Here is a 23216-nt window from a genome sequence, read left to right as displayed (position 1 = left end):
ACTGCATAGAGGGCATATATAACCAGGCAGTATTTATCATCATACATTGCGCTGGAGGGAAAAAATTTAAAAACTCCCTTGGTAGTGAGTGTTGATTGTTGAATGACTGCGTGATTTCTCATCAAACTGTAATGGCAATAAATCTGATCAAACAATCCAAACCCTTAAAAATTGGGAGACACAAGCATTCTTAAAGGGATCTTGGTGTTTTGTTTCTATGTTTTACTATGTGCACTGCAGCTATCCTGTATAAGAGCGACAGCTTCCTTTACAATTTACTCCTATTTCCTTACTGAATTACTTGTTTAACCTACCAGCCCCGTGTTTTCTGCCTGTCTCTTAGTTAGGGGTAATTTTAATTGATTTGAATTTCAAAATAGTAACAAAAATAACAGCGCCCCTCTCTGGTAATTTACTTGACCAAAATACATTTGAGCACACGGTGGTAGATAGACGTGAGTGGCAGTGAAACATTGAGGCCAGAAGGGGGCGACAGAGGCCAATTAACGGTCTATCTATCTATCTATCTATCTATCTATCCATCTATCTTTGTGAGCTGACCTTGTAGGGCATTTCAGTTCCTTTCAAAATAAGACACAACGGTAAAATATGAAGTTTGCTAAGATATTTGAGTGTCTCCCTCATAAGAAATGTACTGAGTGTGCACAGGCTCTTCCGGTCTTCTCGCACACGCACGCACGTCAAGTGTGATGCGATAGATGCAGGTGCGTTCCGTATGTGTTAACATCAGTGTCTCTGTCACCGCTCGCCTGGCCCGTAAGCCGTAAGCACTGTTAAAACTTTATGCGTGCGTGCGTGCGTGCGTGCGTGTATGTGTGTGAGAGAGAGAGAGAGAGAGAGAGAGAGAGAGAGATTACAGTCGCTTAAGCCGCGTGCGCCTCACCCGTCCACATCTCGCGCGCTCACCTGCCCTGCTTGGACTCTATCAGACGCAGCTTTCTCATCAGGGACCTCGAGCTGTGCTCCTCGTGTCGTCCAGCCGCCAGATAACATGGATTAATTAACTTCGCTGTCTTGAGGAAGGTGCGGCTCCGTCTTCCTCTTCTTTCTTTCTTTCTTTTTCTGTTTTCTTTCTTTTTTTTGCTTGTGGCGCTTTTCGAAGTTGCTCCACATCCAGGACTGACGGGACGGCTCGCCCTGCGCTCGGGAGGGGGATTAGAGAAGGAGACGGGCGACAAGCCACTCGGTAAGGTCTTTACTGCTCGTTATTATACAGCCAGCTAACAAGCGGACACACACCACCGACCAGACTGGAAAACCAAAGTGCCAAAAATAGATTTTCAGTAAACAAATTGTATTTTTTTTTTCGCTTGAGTGTCTCGCTGCAAGCTAGCAAAGCGAACGACGGCGCTTTAATTAGCTCACATTTGTTAGACATTTGTTATTTGTTAAAATGAAACGACAGAAAGAACACTAAAATGCTCAAAAGTCTTAATTATTTCACAAGCTGACTGTTTACAACAAATAGTAAAAATGATAAAATGCCGGACATATAGAGCTTCAAAATAAAAGTCAACATTTATCAATAAAGCCTATCATTACTTGTAATGGCAAACCTACAGGTGAAAGTTAACATCAGTTAACGACTGTACCTCGGTAAAATCCACCTCGGTCATATGATGAAGGAGGGATGCACATGGAGGGGAGGAGGCAGGTTGATAAGAGGGACTTTTAAGCTTAGTAGCCCTTTGAGAGGTGGATTGTGTAGACAGGACTGGGAGGTAGTGCTCTGGATGTTTCACTTCAGCCAGATTAGACACAAACAGACTGAGGCAACTCCCGGATCTCTTTAAAGCAAATGACTCAGTCATTTTCTATATTCAACTACTGCTGAAGAATTAATGAACAGACGAACAGTACGTAGTCTTTGTGAAATCAAAATGTGTTTTACTAATGCATCAGTGCAACCAGAGACCTGAACAAGCACACACACAAACACTCATTATGTGCACACAGACACTCAAACGCGCACTACCACATGCAATTAACAGTCAGATCCAGATATTTTGCTGCATCATGCTTCAGCCTCCTGAAACACAGCACACAGCGTGTGCATGCTGTTGTAACATGCTAATAAGTGGCACAGTCTGATGCTGTTTGTGTGGCTCAGCTCTATGTGCATGTGAACTCTGTGTGCCCATGACTGTGGGTGTGTACAGTGTATGCATGTATCTGCGTTTCATGAAAAGACATGAATACAAAGTGAGCCCTGACACTGAAACAGAAGAAGAATATGAGGCCAGCTGCGTTCTGTAGGCCGTCCCAGGCTTTACTAATTTATGATGTTATTTTTAGGCTCGGCTACATTTTTGATGCTTCGTATTTGTCAAGTTTAATACTGAGCGAAAACTCGGGGTGTGTCTGTCAACCTCTTTGTACGTAAGTGCGTGCATACATCCATACACACATGCACCTGCACAATTTCAGACTAACAGATGATGTGTGGAGATACTTTTAAGGCCCTACAGAACTAGATTGTTAGTAATCACAATAAAGGTAATTTGTTAGCACTTCTAATACACCAATGTTAAAGAGGTGCTTGACATTGTCTTGAGAACATATACACACCCATTCAAGTGCAGTGTTTAGCTTAAGTCCCTGATTGACCCATTTTTCTCAGCTCCCTCTTCATGTCAGAGCCTTTAACCTTTACACTCAAGGGTAATTAGAGTCAAATGTTATTTCTTCAAAGCAAGGAAATTACATATTGAACTTATGACCCCAAAACTCAATGTCACTCTTCAAATTGAGCTACAATTAGTCTGCTTTGAAACCAGAATATTATAAGAGGTAAATCCCTTTAAAAGGCTCCACAAAACATTTGAGGATATGAATGCGTCAGATAATCTTCAGAGTCTTCCCAGAGAGCAAAAACTGGTACTGCTGCCGCTTTTCTTGGCTTATCAGGACACAATGGTGAATCACCAACTAAAGAGACTGTAAGAAACTGTTCTAATGAGGTCTAAAAGGTTTAGGTCGACCCTAATCTCTTTTGCCACATAGACAGTGCTTTCAGTCAGTTTGGCTTTAATCTGAAACTCCTGATTAAAGGGTTTTCAGACGACAGCACAAATAGTTCTATAAGCGCTCCTAGGGCAATAGGCTCATCAGTAGCTATCCATCACTTCTTATTTGATGGAGACAGAAAACAAACTGATACCTGCCTGCTGAGTCAGTCAACTTTCTATTACTTTAGACTGTACCTTCATAAAAATGTTATTTCCAGGAGGTTATTGGGAATTCCTGGCATCCTACATCATAAAGAACAGAGGGAAAACAGACATCTATTCTTCTGCTATCAGGCAGACATCAATACACAGAAAGGGAAAGTCACGCACTCATCTTAAAGCAAAACTCTCGCCAAAATGCAACCTAGGCTTTTTTTGTGAATGTTTATGAGTCAAACCTTCGTGTAAAAGCATAATTACGACAAAAGAGGCCCTTTTAATATTTACCGTAGTTTCGTTTTCGGGCAAGCTCATTTTCAATGGAGTGCTGGGGCACTCTTACCCTAGCATCAAAATCACTATTTTTAAAACACTAAGAAGGCTCGACACTAGTGTTGCACGGTAAACCGATACTATAAAGGTACCGCGGTACCCAGCCATTAAAAACAATACTTTTTCATGTTTTATTAGTATCGGTACTTTATGAACTTTGTGCGACAGCGGGGCAGCATGTCTGTGTGCAGCTTCTCTCTGCTTCCTCACTGCCTGCAGCCAGAGTGGGCGTGGTTTCACAGTGACAGACAGTCACAGAGCGAGACAGACGTTTTGGCTCCTTTGGTCATTACGGATTTAAAGCCTCGTTTACAGACGGGCTTTGTGGTGTCCGTGGGCTTGCTCTTACTGTCAGCAACGTAAGCAAAATATTTCCATGCTTCGCTCCGTGCGTCTGCTTTTTCAACAAGCCTAGGACGGTCGGCAGGAGCTGACAGACATGCGGACTTGTTCAAAGAGTTCAAAGAGCTGCAGGTTATCGATAGATAACATAAATATCCCCCGGATGGAAGTCAAGCGAGCTTTTTTCCACCATCAGAGTTGCACGAGGCAGTCAGGGGTAAAGCTAACTGTTTAACAGTCCGATGTGGTTCCACACATCTCTGTATGCAAACACAACGTTCACACTGGTAACATGAACTTCACCATAACATGCGCTGGTGTTCACAAGTATGCTAAACAACAACACTTATAAATAATTTTTTTTAAGTCAATCAGTACTAGTAATATAATCATAGCATGTTCATTTTTGTCAATAATTTATAATATATATTGTAATTTATATTATTAGAAAATGGTCTGATTAGCACAGACCTCCACCAGGTCTGGGTCATTTGTGTTGTACTTTAGTGCACTAATGTAGTTAGCAGGCTAATAATCCAGGATTTGAACTTTATCAACATGAAATGCAAATTGCAGATTTCCTCTTTGTAGGATGAATAAATTATTATCTTATTTTATGAATTGCCAGATTTACAGTCAATGTCATTTATGTTCATTATTTTTATGCTGAATAGAATTGTAGTTAATGTGCTGTTAATTTTTTTTCTACTACAAGCACTGAGCTTTTAATGGAAAATCAGGTTATTTAATAATCTCTAAGAGCAAACAAGACAAATGACCAAAACAAGAAGACACTTGCTATAGAAGCTATAGCTCAGCAGCTTTTACAAAATATATATTTTTATTTTGACTTTTGAAGTGTTTTAATTAATAAAAAGAAATATATCATTTTAAGTTCCACATTCTGTCATCTGATGTTGCATTCCATTACTTTTGATGATGTTCTAGTTCTCCGCCGTGGTATCGTTTTAGTATACGTATCGAGACATTTTAGGCAGGTATCGTACCGAAGTCATAATTTTGGTATCGTGACAACACTACTCGACACAACATGAAACTGTGCTCGTAGTATCACCAGGGTCTCTACACATGAACACGAGCTTTGAGAACATTGTTTGTGTACACAGAGTTTACTAAAAAGAAAGTTTTTAGACAACTCACGTTAGCAGATGTTTCCTCCACTCGCTGCCGTCCTGCCAGTGAGAAGCGTTGATCTCCAAATGTGACGTAACATGGAGGACAGTTAAGGTGGACCGCTCCTAAAGCTTAGTTCCATATAAATACACGGATAATTCAATGTTTTGTCGTTAGCGAAAAACAATATTGACCTTGAAGTTGAAAAAGGAGCCTCATTAAAGAAACAATACTAAAATCAAAAGCCAGAAAAGTCACGTGAGATATCACATGGATAGTAGCTGGAAGACAGTAGCGGTCCACCTTAACTCTCGTCCAAGTTACGTTGCATTCTGAGATTGATACTTCTCGGCTGCCATGACGACTGGGACAGAGTGTGGACAGAGCATCAGTGATGTCTCCCAGAGGTTTCCAGAGCTAATGTAAAGCTTAAATTGGGTGCAGCTGACTATTGCCATCTTGGCAGTGCCCAACTCCACCTAAATACGGCTAATCTGAAAACCGGCTAATGTGGGGAGCAGAGGCAAGCAGAATGAAACATGGTTACTTAACCCACCTAGCTCCAAACTATCTAAGGGGCTTGCTAGTCTGTGTGTTTGTGTTCAGATTAGCCTTTGACGAAAGTTGTCACTCACTACAGATCTTTCGCCAGATGTGAAGAATCAAGAGAGAAGATGCATCTACTTTTTTTATTCCCAAAAGTAAAAAATGGTATTTAGATCAGTACAAAGAAAATACTTCCAACATGAAACTGCACACAACAAGATCTGTGGACTTTTTTGGTGCTATGAGCACCAGAAGCTGAGTTCCATTTTGCCCCATTATATGACCCGGAAAATTCAACAAAAGGCAGACATCTTTATGACAGTATCTTTAAAACTCTGAAACTCACACCAAAAACATCTAGATGAAAAATAGCTCTACTGATAGGTCAGAGAAGACATATGTATCTCTACATTTTGGGTAAACTGTCCCTGTAAGCTCCAAAGATCACTGCTTTAGCCCATTGCCTTCTTAGGGATCCTGGGCCACCTGGCATGGTGCGGTACCACACCCTGAAACATGTCATTGCGTATTAGTGTAGAAAGAGTATAAGTATAACTATATATGTCTAAGAGGCCCTATATTGTCGAGGGCAATGTAATGTGGCCTTCTTTTATATGTTTATAGTTGTGACCAGTTTCATTTAGGTAAAACATGTTTTTCTTTCTATATGCCACATGCTCAGACCAGCCAGTACAATGTATTTATAAATCCTAATGTCTACTTGATACTGGAGATGATCCGCTGCCATTCAGCACACTGTGCCAGTGTCCACCGGATGTGTGAATGAAGAGTCTCACTTGCTCACACACAGCTCCTCTCTCCACTCTGCTTTCTTTACATGCTGAGTCTATTTTTGCTGAACCAATTCTCTTCTCTGCAGACTTTAATTCACTTGCAAATGTCTATAAATACTCATATTTATAGGCATTTAACATCAAATGAAGATTTTTGTCAATTCCCTGCAAGTCTGTGAAAGAAGAGATGGTGTGCTACAATTTCCCTCGCTTTAAGTACAAAATATTCAGGAAATACAGGTACAAAATAATGGTAAGATGGTGTGCCTCAGTATCATTGAAACTAAGTATCCTTTACCGCATTGATCACAACTTAGCTGTACCCTTTATTCAGTTTATTGTGAAATACAGATGTCAGCAAATAACTATAAACACTACTGGAAATGTTACCTCTAAAGAGCAGATTGACGCTTTCAGTAAACATTTAAACAGTGGAGACCACACAGTACCACACACAATATTAAGTTATTGATAGGATCAGTTTGAGCATTCTTACTTATAGCCATTGCCCACATGCCCACACTACCCTCCTGAACAGTAAAGCCAATGGCTGTATATCTGTCTAATTGACAAAATGTCATATGTAAAACTAACTGATGGCATCTCTGTCTCTATTTAATTTCTCTCAGTCCGAATAGTATCCCCCCAACAAGATAAAAGTAACTAAGATTCTTGATCTGTTGCCATTAATAAGTTAACAAACGCATCAGTGAATTGAATAAATAGAAACAGGGTTTGCAAAGTTAGATACATATGAATAAATATGACACCAGTGTTGCCTCGTATCCTATTTTCATATTTGCCATAAACACCCTTTTGGCTTTCTGAGGGAGTGGAGATCGAAGACAAATGTGTTCCCTGAAACAAAGCCAAACTTCTGCACCCTGAGACTAAATACTCATTATAGATTGCAATGAATTATGAATCAACTAATGAGAGTAAAGGCAGTTTATCATCTCAATCACCATTCTGTCTGGCACTGCATGTAAAACCAAAGTTCCTGAAAAAACACACCTTCCAAACTTTTTAACACACAAACATGCATCCAGTGTCAGCCACCTGCTGTCTGTGTCAGTTAAATGATTGGCATTTACCTGAAAAGGTCATTCGGTTACAACGATTGTGTGTGTGTGTGTGTGTGTGTGTGCGTGCATGCGTGTGTGTGTGTGTGCATGCTTGCAGGTCTGTATGTAACTGTGATGTAAGCTGCTAATTGGATTGTGTCCTCCTCTCTGCTGCTCTTTGGTTTGAGAAGTTATGGGTTTTAGTTAGCGTTCAACAAGATGCTGTCACCTCGCCGAGTGTTGGGTATGCAGTTTATTTTACGCATGTCATTAGTGTTATGACAAACTTCGGCTTTCTCAAATCAAAAAATGATCTCTTTATTTCAAAAACATTAGATTGTATGTGTAATTCATAGCACAGTTTGAATGGGATCAAAACAAAGGTTTATCTCTATCCATTCAGCACCATGCATATTTGTTCTGAAATAAGGTCTGACCTGACTCCACCTCTCTATAGAATTTAAACAGTAAACATGTCGACATCCAAGGACGTAACTATTTTGTAAATTCTCATTAAAAAAAATGTATAAATGGAATCGACCTGAATGTGCACATTTGTCACCGTGCAGCAGCAACAGTGACACATTGTAGGGATGCAGACTTGGTCTGTCAGCTTGTCTGCAAAATTTCTGCCATAGTTTCACTGCTGACATGCCTGCTGACCTCTTGCCCTGTCACATCCCCATACTGCCAATACCATTTATGTGTGTACTGCATCTTTTGGATGTGTTGCATTCATTTCTGAGGACATGCCCAACCAATGCTCAGATGGTAGAGATGCAAGTACCCTATGTCTCTGGATAAACATTGACAAAGAGGATAAACAGACATAAAACAGATGCAGTGCAAAGGAGGCTGATATGATTTTTCCAATCATGTAAGACTGTGTAGCTCATACTTTTGTAGGATTAATTGATTCAGTATTTTAATTTGCTGTCAAATGTAGACAAATTAAAGTCTGTTCCTTAGAACAATGTTGAACATGGAGTGAAGCATTGTGTATTTCTGCTGGTAGCGAAATTTTGCATTAGCCACTATGAATTAAAAATAGGTTAAACAGAAATCTCAGACAAATGATTAAAGATTGTCTGTGCATTTGCTATAATTCAGCCAGACACATACAAAGAAGCCATTTAGAGGCATAACAGTCAGCACAGACAGACATGGCTGACAAAAACCCAAGCAGTGTCCTCGACACATACTTTATTTGTCCTCATGGGTAAACTGGTTTGCAGCACAATCTCAGGGCATTTCATCACTTCACAACACTCACCACTAGACATACTCATGGACATACCCAGACACATAACTTTGCACTTTGCAACTAATTAAGTTTTAGGCAAGAAAGAAGAGGAAAAACAGAATAGCACATGCAAGAGTTTCTGGACATCCTTTGTGAAGAAGTGGTCAAAGTGGATGGGAGATAAGGTGCAGTACCTGTTTGCTGGCCAATGTTGCAGTTTTTCTGAGAGTCCTTTTCTGTGCCTCAGTAGCATTGCCAAACCAGCAGATGATGGAATAGGTCGAAACACTTTGTGTAAAAGCACTGTAAAACATTTGGAGCATTTTGCTGTAGACATTAAAATGCTCTCGACTGGTGCATTTCAGCCAAACAGGTGCTGTTCTGTCTTATTTGTGGCTCCTCTGGCATCTAAACAATGGCCGAAAAAAGGCCTATGGGTATTGTATTGGTCTACACATACCTGACACGATTTCTTAAAAAGCTACTTTAAAAATCCACAGTAACCTAATCCTCTGATATAATTAAACAATCTAGGAGACTATCTTCGAGTAATGTAAAGATTGTTGTTAAAGGTTGGCTTTCAATTGGGAGTTATCATTGTGGGAACAATCTAGAGCAAGTAATGTAATGAACACTCTTTAGACCAGCATTGACCGGGGTAGGCATATAACCTGAGGCAGTCACAAAAAGCTGAGCTGCTAAACATAGCAGTGGTCTGGTCAGTTTACAGATATATCAGCTTTGGGCATTTTAGATACAATTCTTTTTTTAATCTGGACTTCCTTAATGCAACCTAAAAGTGCCTTCACACCTGCTGTACATGTAATCCACCCACACAGGTATTTTCACTTGATAGATTAGTTCTTGTTTCAGGGTTGTGTGGGATTGAACAGACATCTCTCACTAACCTGGTAGTTTTGTGGTTGTCACACATAGCCAGTCCAATCTCCACAGCTCTCTGTCAGTGCAGAATAAAGGTCTTCATGCACCAATTATCATTATTCAAATTTTTAACACTACTCCACCCAGTAAATCCTTCCTTCTTGCCTTTAATCTGCTGTTCAAAAGTTGTTCTCAGTACATTTCTGTAATAGACCCTTTTTAGAGCAGAGACACAGGTGTGACCAATGACGTTAACGATGGCTCCATCCTATTAAATGTCCCAGTAAGCCATGTCAGAAAGTGAGCATACACAATACCAGAGGACTGGAAGTGGCTCACCTAGATGTAATGCAACTTTCATTAATGTTATTAATTCCACCTGTGCTTTTCCTACTTAGACAACTCAAAATGTCTGCCGTGAAAGGGTCTACAGATAGTCAGGAGTAAAATCACAAGAAAACCTGTGTAAAGGATTTTTAAGAAATTGATTTAGGAGAATGTTAAGATGTTTGTCTTTTACTGCAGGAAAAACTCATTTTGCATGCACCTCCTTCATTATCGTCAATGTGCTGTATTGTGATGGTCCAATGCTGATCTATCCACCGCACTAAAAGTTATACAATTTTACTTTGACCCAATCTGCTCTGAACTTTGTGAGCACAGCCATTGACTGACAGCTACTACTTGTGCCTCAAATAGATAAAGATAGAAGAAAGTTCTGAATAAAGCATTAAATAACACTCAGAAATCATTAAAGACCAAACTAAACATTTGCCAGACAAAATATTCACAATATTTATATTTAGCTGTCAGGTTCGTGACAAACATGCTTCCAGAAATGTTTTGTGAATTATGAAAATTCCGACTTTCCACCTGCCTCAGAGTAGGTAATGATGGCAACTTCATTTTTTTAGTGATGTATATGTGTTTGCACTGTGGGGGAAACTAGAGCCCCTGGAAAGAACCCATGCAGAAACACATACTCTACATCAGGAGCATCGCTAGGAGTGCAAAACATCCGGGGCTTTAGCCCTGCAGACAGTGTTGCCTCAGTTATCTTGAAAAAGTAATCTGATTACTGATTATTCCTTTAAAAATTAACTTAGTTACTTTACTGATTACTTGTTTTTAAAAGTAACTCATTTAGATTACTAGTTTTTTATTAGTTAGATTCAGCAGCTGCTAAACACCCCCGCCGCCTCAACATAAAAAGTGCATTTTTAACAGTAACACCAAGCACGGCATTGATAGTAGCAGGGATCTTGTTTATTATGGCACCAAACAAAGGCGAGTCAACCGTGTTTAAGTGCAGTATTTCCTCTACAACATACCGCCCGACCAACTTCTTCAACTCTCCCCCTCTTACTCGTTTTGCACCGAAGTCCAGCTTTTGTTGTTTGGGTGGTGGGGGACCTCCTGCAAAAGTCAAGGCCGTGGCTTTGCTTAACACCACCTGGTGTGACTTGCGCTGTAAATTAACTGTGCTGTGCTGCAACTCCAAATGTTTCTTCAAATTTGACGTGTTTTGGTAGCTTGATAGTACTTTGTCGCTAGCACAGAGTGTACAGCAAACCTTAATATTCTCATCTTTAGCTGACACAAACTCAAAATAATGACTGTATTTCCAACTAGAAAACACGCATATCACTCTCCTCCCTCCATTGTTGTTTGTGTTTGTGTCGTTGTGTGGTGTTAAACATGAGCTGTCCTAGTGCTGAAAACGTGACTTGTGAAGAAGAAAGCAAAAATATATATTTTTACTTAGGAAAATGACAAAAATAATAGTAACGCACAGTGACTTGAGTAAATTACTTTAATCCGATTACTGGTTTGGAAATATTAAAGCGTCAGATTAGACTATCGTGTTACTACTGCAGGATAGAGTCTTTTTTTAACGGGGGTCCGAGGATTTCTCCCCTGGGAAAGTTTGAAAATCTGGCTGTTAAAGATGCAATTTCAATGTAGCTTGAGATGGAAAGGAAGGCCAATCGTTGGGGTCCTCATCGTATTTTAATAATAATTTTTCACGAACCTGAGCTGATTGAAGTATTATCAGGCAATTGGGGGAGATGATGTCTCCACGTCTTCTTGCCCTGGCTGCACTTTTTTTTCCAAAGAACCTCCATGTATCCATAATAACTAACTACTATAAACGCTGCAATGGTACTAAACATTAAGCTAATAGACAGGCTCTGGTAATATCAGTGATGCATAGAGGGGGAAAGAATAACACTGATGTTGAATTTGCAACAAATTATTCTGACTCTGCCCATATATGGGCATATACCATAAGGAAAGCCAGGTCAGCTTCTGCGCAATTTGCGCTGGTGACATGTTGCATTTGTGGCTGCTGGCCGTTCGGTATGCAACCACATAAAAACCTCTGGGGCTATTTTAATCGGTAGGCAATTATATTTTTAAGGCGCAGAGATCCGGGACTGTTCCCAAAACATCTGGGGCTATAGCCCCAAATGCCCAGGTCTAACGACGCGCCTGCTCTACATCCAAAGGCCCTGGCCAGTAGGCAGTTTAGAACCCAGAACCTTCTTGGTGTGACGCAGTAGTGCTAATCACAGCTGTTAGAGTTTATGTAGTGATCTCAACACTTCCTAACAGAGTTCACTTGAGTGGCTTGCAGGTTTGCAAACATTCAAAGAGTTATAAACTAACACACAGTATTAGTAATACACTATACAAATTAAATTTTTCACTTTATTGAACCTCAGATTATTTTTGGGAAATCTGATGTTCATCTGGATTTTTGTAATATGGATTTAAAAGTAGTTTCAGGCATTACTGTATTTACAAAATAAACAGAGGAATTCCTACTTTGAATAATGGGTTCTAGCTCTAAATTGGATTTCTACTTAATCCAACGTAATACACATAATCTCAGTACATGATAATGTTTGCCAGAATGTTTACTTAGTACTTGAAAGTCAGTTACTAACAATACCCAAATTAGCTTCTTACATAAACCCCATGTGTGCTTTAAATGGGTTATAACACTGAGGATTGATCCCAAGTAGAATTTGCTACCAGGTGTGATTTTTTGTGTTCTTTAGGTTTCTCTCTCCGAAACATCATACTCTCACTATGTTGTTCCATTTTTGTATCACTTACCTTTCCCTTTCTTATCTTTCGTCTCTTCTGCTACCGCATGTGTTTTCTCTCTCTCTCTCTCTCTCTCTCTCTCTCTCTCTCTCTCTCTCTCTCTTTCTCTCTCTCTCTCTCGCTCTCCTTCCCTTATTCTCTGTCTTGGGCTCTGCGTCGGTATGCCTGTTAGTCGTTCCTGGTAGAGTGAAGCGGCTGCATTATCTAGATACATTATTGATGCACGCAGCACTCTGACTAACGCGCACAAACACATGCACTCATACACAAACTCCAACCACTCACTCACATAATAAAAACATACATACACTCATAAAATCAAACACATTGTTGCACGTACACACACCCATACACTGCCACAAAGAGCATGTGCCTCAATTTGTTTCTGAATGTGAGTGGGAGTGGTAGAGAAAAAGAGAACGACAGCACACGTGCATGCTTTTTCTTTGTGGCTATGAATGCACAGCTGATTCTGCGCAACTTTGTCTCTAAGAAGACATGAAACAGTCATTTTGTTTGAAATGCACGAGACTAGAATTAAGCACAACATCTGCGACCACACACTGAGCTAATAGCTTAGCGTTGTGTGCTTGCTCAACACCCTATAGTACTTTAGGAGGAGCTGGAAGAAACTATCAATCTTTTAAAATAACTAAAGAGCAGTCACACAAGAGAAACTCAAATCAACCAAAAAAGAGAGGAGACGAGAAAGAGTTATGAAAGAGAAAAGTACTGAGGAGTGACAATTTGAGTGGCGGGGAAGGCGGAGGTAGTCGAGGGGGGCGCAGAAGAGTTCCCAGCATCTCTTTTCCCAGGGCTTTGTAAGGGCCTCATTAAATATGGATGGTGTTTGGAGCAGAGCAGGGGCAAGTGGGACTCCACAAACAGCACAAGCAGCCCAGGCAGGCCCATCCTACTGCGATGGAGCCTGGCTGTCTTTTTCGCCTTGTCTGTCTCTCCATCCTGACTCACTCCACTGTCTTCCCCCCTTTTCCTCCCTCATTCATTTCCTTTTCCCCAGCCTTTCTCTCTTCCCTCAGTTGTGTCTATAAGCCACTCTGATGACAAAGTGCATCTATTTTCACTGCTCGTCCTGTCTGTTCTTGTCGTTTCCCTCTGCTAATTTCCTCCCTCCTTCATCTGTTCATCCTCATCCTTCTCTCATCACTGCTCATTTCCCTCTCTTCACTCTTTTTTTCCTCCCTGTGATGATTGCCCAGTTGTTTGATTAGTGCTAATGAATAAAGAGAGAAGCTTCCCCTCCATTGTTTACTCCCCTCTTCATAGCTTTCTATTCCTTTTAGATCATTGTAAAAATCATGCGTGGTGCTTGACTGATATTCCTACTGCATCTATCTATCCATCCATCCATAGATAGACTGTTCGTCTGTGTACATTTCCATCCGCAAATCTGAGTATTTTTGGCCATGCAAAATCATTCAGACTGTGATTCAGCCCCATAGCATATCCCAACCCTTAATTCTGTTGTTGTGTCTGCCCTCAGGAGATGAAGACACATCAGGCCGGTCGTCAGCAGCAGAACGATGGACGGAGAGAAAGCAGAGCGGGACTGTAACTGGCGCCTTCATGGAGCCCTGATACACAGGGCAAAGAGCAGGTGTGTGTGTGTGCGTGCGTGCCTGCGTGCCTGCGTGCCTGCGTGCGTGCCTGCGTGTGTGTCAGTCTTTCCAAGTCGGTAAATGCAAATGTGAAACATATTTAGTTTTTATATGTACACATAAACAAAGATGCTTAGATAAGAGGATTAAGAGAGCGTGGGATAAGCGGAGAGTCAGACGAACAGACAGTGAGAGGGAAGTGAATAGTGAACCAGAGACAGAGTCTGTGTTATAGTTTTAGTCAATCTGTTACTCTAAACAGACCTGTAAGGTTTGGCGAAGCTCAATGTAATCTGGCTCAGCGGGAGTGACGCACAAGCTCACCGTCACAGCGTGCAGACACACTTGGTAATCCCATTTGCCTGCTCTGTGTGTTAGTGTCTGTTTGCATTCAGAGCATTATACAAAGTAAGTTTATGGTGCAAGTAAAGGAAACTATACCCAATACTATTTTGAGGAAACATAGTTACAGTTTAAAATATATTCACGCTCAGCTATACTCCACCCTGTCTCAGTGAAATCATCTTTGTATACAGCTGAGTGGCTACTGCAAATACATTTTGAGGTAAACAAAATGCCAAGCGAATTATGCTATCAAGTGATTCCTGCATTATTCAACTTATATCGTTGTGTTTTGGCCCTGGCAGAACTTGGAAAAGGTTCGACGAGTGTCATGCTCTGTTTCATGCATAAAAAGTTAGACATAAGACGTAAGATTTTTGGAACAATAGGAAGTTCTCTTGTTGCATAAACCAGTTTCAACAGAGAGGAGTCTGGATGTGAACCCCAAATCTGGTGTCACAGTTCTGCACTTTTTATTCCCACTATAAACCCAGACCATCCTCCTACGACTCCAGTGTGGTACAGTGTGGGCTCTTTCAGATCAATGCTGAGCTCCTTAGGTTTTCCCATTGCAGTGTTTGTGGCTGAGTCTAATGGGTGTATCAGACAAGCCCTATTTAAATGGCCCCAGAAAAGTCATCGGACGTTGTCAGTCATAATCACTCGCAGAAATTAAGAGGCCATGCTAAAAAGCAAATTTGATTTACACAACTTTCAAAATTGACAGTTCAGTTTGCTCTAGGTATATTTTTGACTCAGCAGATTTAGAGTTTCGGAAGCTCTATAATAAATCCATTATTGAGCCAAACTTCATGAATGTTATGGTGACAAAATAGTTTGTGTTCCACTCATTCCATCACATAAAAATGAGAGTTGTAGAAATCATTGGAACTCAAGACTGCCAAGATATACTGTACATGCTTTATATAGGTGTATGTAAATTCTAATTACAGTGTTTGTTTAACTCAGGTGTGTTTCTATCATGTGCATAAAGATGGTGAACTGACTGTTGCTGGAGGAAACTCCCACAACATTGCAGATGTTGGCTTTTTATTCTTTGTCAGAGATCCTTTTTTGATTTGTTTGGGAAGATGGTTTTACTTGGGCCAGATTTGAGAAACCAACATTTGTAACAAACTGAATTTCAATCTTTTGTTGTTTATTGTTAAATATCAGCAGGGTGGCATTTTTTGATGAACACTGGAATCTGTATCTTTCATGAATATTCTTTGAAATTACCTAAACCATAACCGGCAAAAAGCCACCAGGATTAAGTACAGTATGTAGGAGTAGTATGTTTAAACTGAACGTTGAATCGAAGGGTTAGGGTTAGAGAAAATGATTGTTCCCTGATCATCTTGAAGTGTCCAAACATAACCATAAAAATTGTAATAAAGTGTTTTTCAGTTTTCACAGGTAGATAACGAAGGAGAAGAAATTAAATATGTTAACAGAGAATATTCTTCAGATGCAATACTTTAAATAGAAAATGTTCATCACTCATTAAAAAAAACATTATTTGAGAGGATTACTTTGACTATGAAATGTATTTACTGTAGTTGTATAAGCCACCTACTGTAGGAAACAAAATAGAATAAAAATAGATTTTTTGTATTTTTAAGATTACTTAATGTTTCACCCTCTGATGTCTGTCTGGATATAAATATGGTTTGTTTGTCTCAGGGCAGATTAATCTCAGTGGTAAACTGAAGCTCTGTGATGAGATTCATTATATCAGCAGCTGACGTGGTTGTTAGAGGACAACCAACACAGCTCATTATTTTTAATAATGCTCATATACGCTGCTGCTCTTTCCATCAACACGTTAGACTGTTAGAGTGAGGAAGAATACACTACACTGTAAATAATATTGCTTTTTTTGTATAAAAGTGTTCATGATTTTTATGCGATCAGTTTTCACTTGCATTCAATAGGAAAAAAACTTATTTGTATTTTCAGTATGTGTGAAACACAGGGAGACGTGGTGAATAAAGTGAATAAATGAATGAATGACGGTGCAGGAGCGAGCATAAGTATGGACAATGGCATAGTCTGTAAATGCTGCTGCAGCTCTATCACTCACCTTGTCTCAGTGTGTGTATTTGTCTGCACCAGTTTAAGAATGCAGCATTCTTAAAGCACCTCTCTGCTGGGAGATGACGTTAGGGTTTCCTGCAGTGTATTATAGCCACCAAGCCTAAGACCAATGACCATGACTGGCATTGTTAGAAGAAATAAAACTTTGGAAAACAAAGCAGAGGAACACAAGAAAAGGTCACTTACACTATGTAATGAGTTAAGCAGCTGTTCGGATACGTGTCTGATTTAGCTCACCTGGTGACTAAGATTGATCACACTATAAGTTATATCTTGTGTAATTCTCTGAGGGTGGAGGGTAAGGGTTGTTTTGCAGTTGTGAGTAAGACACAGAGAAAAAGATAAACATGTGAGAAACCTGATTCCTCACACATTTAGACAATAATCTAATAGAAAGACAGGGAGGGAGACACACACGTTAGGGATTACATGATGAGGAGTTGGATGGCAGCAACACATTCATGAGAAATAAAGACACAGCAGACGTTAGGCTAGATAAACACCAAGGAAGGACCAGTGTGAAAAGGAAAATGTAATTTTTTTAAAGAAATAAGAAATCTAAAGCTGTCATCGATATAATGGATTGACCTTTTAGAGCTGATTCGGTAGACGTGAAGTTATTTCTTACACCTGTCCCCACAGTAGGGTTGCCAGATTGGCGCTGAGTTGTAACTGGGCCAGTAGCAGCATCCAGGTCACTGCACAGTGCAAGTACCTGGCAGAACATGCTGTAGCTGTAGAATCTCTATCGAAATGTTGGCCAGAGGATTAAATGTCTGTTTGTCAGATAAAACTCTACATGTTTAACTACTACCAGTTATTCTTTGGCTGACCTGGTTGAAACATAGTGGGGAACCATGTCATTGACTCAACAAAAAAAAAATATTTTCTAACTATGGCACAGAATAATGAACAATAGTACAGTTTTGTTGTGCAACAAAGTGCAACAGACATATAATTAGAATAATAATATTATTATAAATAACAATAATAACCTTTATCTGTATAGCAGCCTTCTCAACTAGGTTGCAAGGCTCTATATCTGTACAGAATAAATTGTATATAGAAATTAGTTATCCTGGCAAGCATTATTAAGGACAAAACACATTTCAAAGACCCCATCAATTTTGCAGTATATCTCATGAAAAATTATTTTAATGATTTGTGTTTTTATTTGAAGCCCATAATTACATAATGTAAATACATGGCAATATGTAAAAGTTGTATGAATTTTGAATGGCTGTCATCAAATTGCTCTGAAAGTGATCGCCACTGTCATTGTTATGAGATGGACTGGGGTTATAGTTATTGTTCTTGGTGTGGACGGCCCTTTAGCCTAGAGCTAGGCTGCCTCTAACCTGAACAGTTTTGTGTTGAACACTGTTACGTTTTTCAATTAGGTTGGTTAAAACTATGTGGACCCAACAATTGGATGGACCAAGGCTGCTTAAAAAGAAGTGTCTCAGTAGAGAAGTCAAATGAACCTGTACCAGCCACAATATCATGTGATAGCACATGCAGGTTTTTAGCTTAAATTCAAAACTGTTATAAAATGTGTAAGAACCATGGGTTAATTATGGGAACTGTCAAGGAAGCGTTCCTATAAGCAAACCATAGAATTACGACAAACGATTTGGTAACCATTGTTAAACAGGCACATAAGCACAAGTGCAGAGAGTTTCCCTGATACATCAAATTGGGACATGGAATTGAATCAGAGGTGTGCTGTGCTTGTGTCCTACTCAGTTTGTACCAGCTGTTCCTCATTAAAAACTGTGTGAAACATAGCAGTCACAAAGAAACAGTCCCCTCCCACTGTCATGGTACAATATGTATTGTTTTCTACCCATCGTTATTCACACATGTGAGGTTCAGTTGCAGACTAAGAATGCTCCAAACCACCTATTCTTTCTTGAAAGTTGAGAAATGTGATGTGTCTTGTGTTACATGTGAGAGGGGAGTACAGTGTAATGTTCCCAGCAGCTTCTAATGTTACTCCTTTAAAAAAAATCTGCCGCCCTCATTTTGAATGCTGTGGTTGCAAAACAAGAATTGTTGTGAGGTCTCAACACTGTTTTCCCAGAGTGGACCACTGTTCTTGTACTTCATCACTACAGTCAATCAAAGCCACTTAGGAAGGAAAACATGTTTATGGATTAGAGGTGATTAGGTGTGTATGAAGACTTAGTCCCATCTGAAATGCACCGACATTTGGCTGTAATCCACCCCTGATATTTTAGGATGAAGTAACCCTTTTGGAAATCCCTTCAGGGTCGTACTGTTCCTTTATATTTGTTGTATCATTTTCACTTGTGAGATCACCAGGCTGGTGAGTTAGGAGTATTATTCTGACCCCAACAAACTGAAGTACACTTCTCCATTGTGTCTGTGTAACCGGAGAAGGGAGATCCTGTGAGTGAAGCAAACAGGAAGAGTGAACTGTGGAAGAGATAGAAGTAAGGGGCGGATGCGATGAAAAGAAAGAGAGAGGCGAAGAGAAGAGAGGGGTATCCACAGACAGATGGATAGATAATGTGCTTATGACTCAAGATCCCCCAGGAGACATTGCTGTCTCACTGTGTCACTCACCTCTTTCATCTTCTCTCACCTTCTATCACACTTCTCTGTTTTCTCTCCTCCTTTCATTCAGTTTTGTTCTCTTCTATCATCGTACTGTCTCTAGTGAATCACTAGACACCTTCCTTTTCTATTCTTTATTCAGAACCTGAACTCCCCATCCCCCCCCTTCCCTCCTCCCCCCCCTTCCCTCCTCCCCCTCCTTCCCTCCTCCCCCTCCTTCCTCCTCCCTCTCTGGTTTTCTCTAATGGATGGTGCTAATGTCCATCAACAGCAACGTCCGTCTGGGGGAGATCCCTTCCTGCATCTGCTCACTGAGGGACACAACTGGCCTGCTGAGATCATTCACTCATTCACTGTATCCATCAGTGTATTAATTCATGTATCTGCTCATCATCCATCCATGCTTTTATTCAGTAATTCTTTGTGAATGGCATCTTTGATCATTGATTTATTGGTCAGTACCAACTGCAACAGTGTCGGCTGGTGATGTTTTCACCTTTTGCGTCAGTGTGTGTGTGTCATCATGTTAAAATGTGTTCCTGGAGACACCTTTTGTCGTATGAACTATCAACTATCAGAATGTACAGGTGTGTAATCAAAAAGAAAGCTGAGGAAATTTGGTACTGCCATTACATTCTCATAAGAAAACCGGTTTGAACATTTTAAAATCAGCCCAACCCTACTCTGGACAGTCACAGAGATAGTCTCCCAACCGTGCAAGATGCATTCAAGAAACGTAACAGGTATGTAGTATGAATTAAAATGAAGGACAATTTCAATAATAACTACATTATAATGTAGTCATGACTACGTTACTCAAATGTATGATGAACATGTTGACGGTTGTGTGTGTGTGTGTGTGTGTGTGTGTGTGTGTGTGCGCGTGTGCGTGCGTGCGTGCGTGCGTGCGTGCGTGCGTGTATAAAGTAAGAGAGAGAGGAAGTCTTGGGCAGCATCTACACAAATTCCATGCTAATGTTTGTGCCCTTTGAGCCTTTGCTAGTTTACTCAAAAAGCAAAACCATGAAAACTGTTTGCAAAAGGCCACATTAACTAGATTTCAGTATCTGTGGTGTCTGGACTGACTGTCTGCATTCAGCCCAAAATATGTGACTGCACAATCTATGAGTTAGTGTATTACTACTAACATGATACCCAGTGTAGCATAAATACAACTAGAACTGAAATTATTATTCATTCATATTCATCAGGTTTAACAATAAAACCTTCTGTTATTAATTTTTCGAGATGGTTTAATAATAGATTATTCATTCCGTGGCATTTTCGAAGCAAAAAGGCCAAACATCTGTTGGTTTCAGCTCTCAAATGTAAAACTGTGATCTTTTTCTTTTCTACAAAACAAGCAACGAGCATTTCAACTTTTAATAATATCTTATATATAATCAGTAATGAAGAGAATCATTAATGGTGGCTCTAAGCACAACAATTTCCATTTGAGTTTAAGTGGCCCTTCAAGGACAACATTAGAGTGTGGGTGTGTGTGTGTGTGGGTGTGGGTGTGTGTGTGTGTAAGCTGATATGTCATTAGATAAACGATTTCAAGCTTTCACAAAGACCCATTAGCTCACAACTACAGCTCCTACCTACAGACACCAGAGGCAACCCATGTCCATAACATCCAGCTCACCGAGCACCACAGCCTGTCAACAGTCATTTATAACAACCACCTGCCTTACAGCAAACACAACAGGGACCCATTTAAAGAAGACTGCATTTTTATTGATAATTCAGAATTAGTGATATTGATATTTACTGAGGGTTGAGCACAACATGAGAGCAGTTGGCTCATAACTCGGGCTAAGAGCCTATTAGGCTGCATGAAGTCACAAATGACATCATTGCTGGCCTCAGCCCAGATGTCCCACTGCCAGGCCTAATACATGTGTTTGTGTGTGTGTCTGTGAGTGAGTGCACTGTGTCTCAGAAGCATTATTTATTTTCACTACTGCAATTAACTTAATCATTCAGCATCTCATATTCTGAATCTGATTGTTGACACACTGTCACTTCAGCTCAATTTTGATCATTTGCAAAAACCTTGAGAAATGTTTTTCAGCAGCTGAGCTCTCTGTGTCCTGTTTAATATGCCTATATTTTCTGGTTGGATTCATGCAGGAAATTTTTCATGACATTTCACTTACTTTTGCTTTGGCAAAAAAGTAAAGTCAGTTAACTAAATGTCTGTGTAACCCCTTTACACTTTTGTCCCCTGGTAGGTAAATGGAGGTGCAGGACAGGAGCCGCTCCCCGTCCCGTAGGACAAGCCGGGTGGAGCAGGTGGTGGGACGATGGCTGAGACGTTCCAGAGACTTGGGCAGCAGGTCTCACTCTCTGAGCAGGTAAAACTCTGTTTTTGCTTCATTTAGATTCAGTAATTAGAGTCTCTGTTTTATCTAGCCTAAAATTGTCTTTTGCCTGAGGGAGGGGCCTTTTTGAAACATTTACAGACATTAATGACCCACCAAGCAATGTCTTGTACTTTATATAGTATTTATTCTTTCTTTTCTTATTTTTCTAAATATACAAATATGAAGTTGTTTACCAAACAACTGTTAAGACTGCCAGAGCATAAAATGGAAATTGCAAGGCAAGATATCATTCTGAATGACTTATTTTTGGTTTTATATTTATGCCCACCTGCTCCTCCCCAGAGACCGGGTTGCAGCGGATGGGAAGACGGCAGAGTCCAGTGGCTCAGATCAGAGGAATTACCCCTTCCGCTTTAACGTTCAGATCCAACGGGACCCCAACCTCAACTCTCATGGTCTAACTCTGTCCCCCCAGACCCCCATTCTGGTGCAGGAGGTCACCCCAGGTATGACAAGACTTCTTAAACTGGTGCAGACAAAATATGAATTAGTTATTAACAGCCAAACCCCTCCCTCAGCCGGTTATCTGTTCTGAGGTAGCGGTTATAAAGCTCAAGCTGCTCTCATGCTACAAATGGTATTGTGCGTGTACGTAATTGCTCTATATACAGATATATAACCCTTTTGTACAAAACCGATGCAGTGCTTCTTACCCAGCTCATGAGTGGAACGAAACACAGTACTACTCAGTATCAGGGGGTTTGATTTCAGCTGACTCTGCAGGTTTAGGTGGGCCCAGCTCTGTCTTGTTGGTACCTATCATCTTACCCAACACCAGCGCAGGCTCCCTCCCCGCCGAGATCACTTTCTATGTGCCAGGTCTGCAGTGTTTTGGTCTGCTTTGTCAGTGTCTCTGGCACAACAGGCACAGCTGTTACTTTGTAGGTGCTGAGCCGCTATGGCAGCAGCACTGAAATAACCTGCTCCACCAATGGGAGGGTCAGGGCCACACTGACAGATATACAGGACATGTAATGTAGATACAGTTTTGTATCAAGAGCTGTTTAGTATTGTTTTGTCAGTTAAGTCCAATCTAATCAGTTGAACCAGAGTTAAAACCTGCTTATGAAGATTGGAATTATGAATGGATGAATGAATGAATGAATTAATGCTCTATTTCAAACATGTGAATAATATTTACACTTGAAGCACTAGTTGTTAAAACCCTTTGTATGTTTGAAAAGGAGTAGGAAGAAGCATTAGCTTATTAATTCCTACCCCTTCTCCAATTAGTACCTAGTACTATAGGTTATCTTACTTCCTGTGTATCCAGTTTTTTTTTTTTAGTTTTTTTTTTTTAATGAATCTTAGAGTCTATTTATTTGCACTACAAGGAACTTTTAGCTGTGAAAACCTCTGTATGGCCTACATATGCAAACAAGACCATTAATGTGCAGTTTGGCTATTTCTATATAGTAATTCTTAATGCCTGTAACAGGGTCGAATTCCTAAAATTGAAAATTAGTCTCACGGGCTGGGGAAAGAAGCTGTCTTGTAGTCTTGTGGTATGGCAGCAGAACAACTGGCTTATATCTTACATTTTATGTT

The 23216-nt window shown here is 40.2% G+C and overlaps 1 protein-coding gene across 1 annotated transcript in view; it reads left to right on the top strand.

The window, feature by feature from the left end:
* The first annotated feature begins 822 nt into the window (after positions 1-822).
* The window catches only part of frmpd1a (FERM and PDZ domain containing 1a), a 45144-nt gene continuing 22750 nt past the window's right edge, over positions 823-23216 (top strand). Inside the window, exons 1-4 of the mRNA XM_030432771.1 lie at positions 823-1207; positions 14145-14258; positions 21516-21638; positions 21951-22114. Of these exons, the coding sequence (XP_030288631.1) occupies positions 21520-21638; positions 21951-22114 (283 nt within the window). The 5' untranslated portion in view covers positions 823-1207; positions 14145-14258; positions 21516-21519. The remainder of the gene's footprint in view (positions 1208-14144; positions 14259-21515; positions 21639-21950; positions 22115-23216) is intronic.

The sequence above is a fragment of the Sparus aurata genome, chromosome 1 (genome assembly GCF_900880675.1).
Source record: "Sparus aurata chromosome 1, fSpaAur1.1, whole genome shotgun sequence".
NCBI classification, from domain to species: domain Eukaryota; kingdom Metazoa; phylum Chordata; class Actinopteri; order Spariformes; family Sparidae; genus Sparus; species Sparus aurata.
This window is presented reverse-complemented; position numbering and strand designations above follow the sequence as displayed.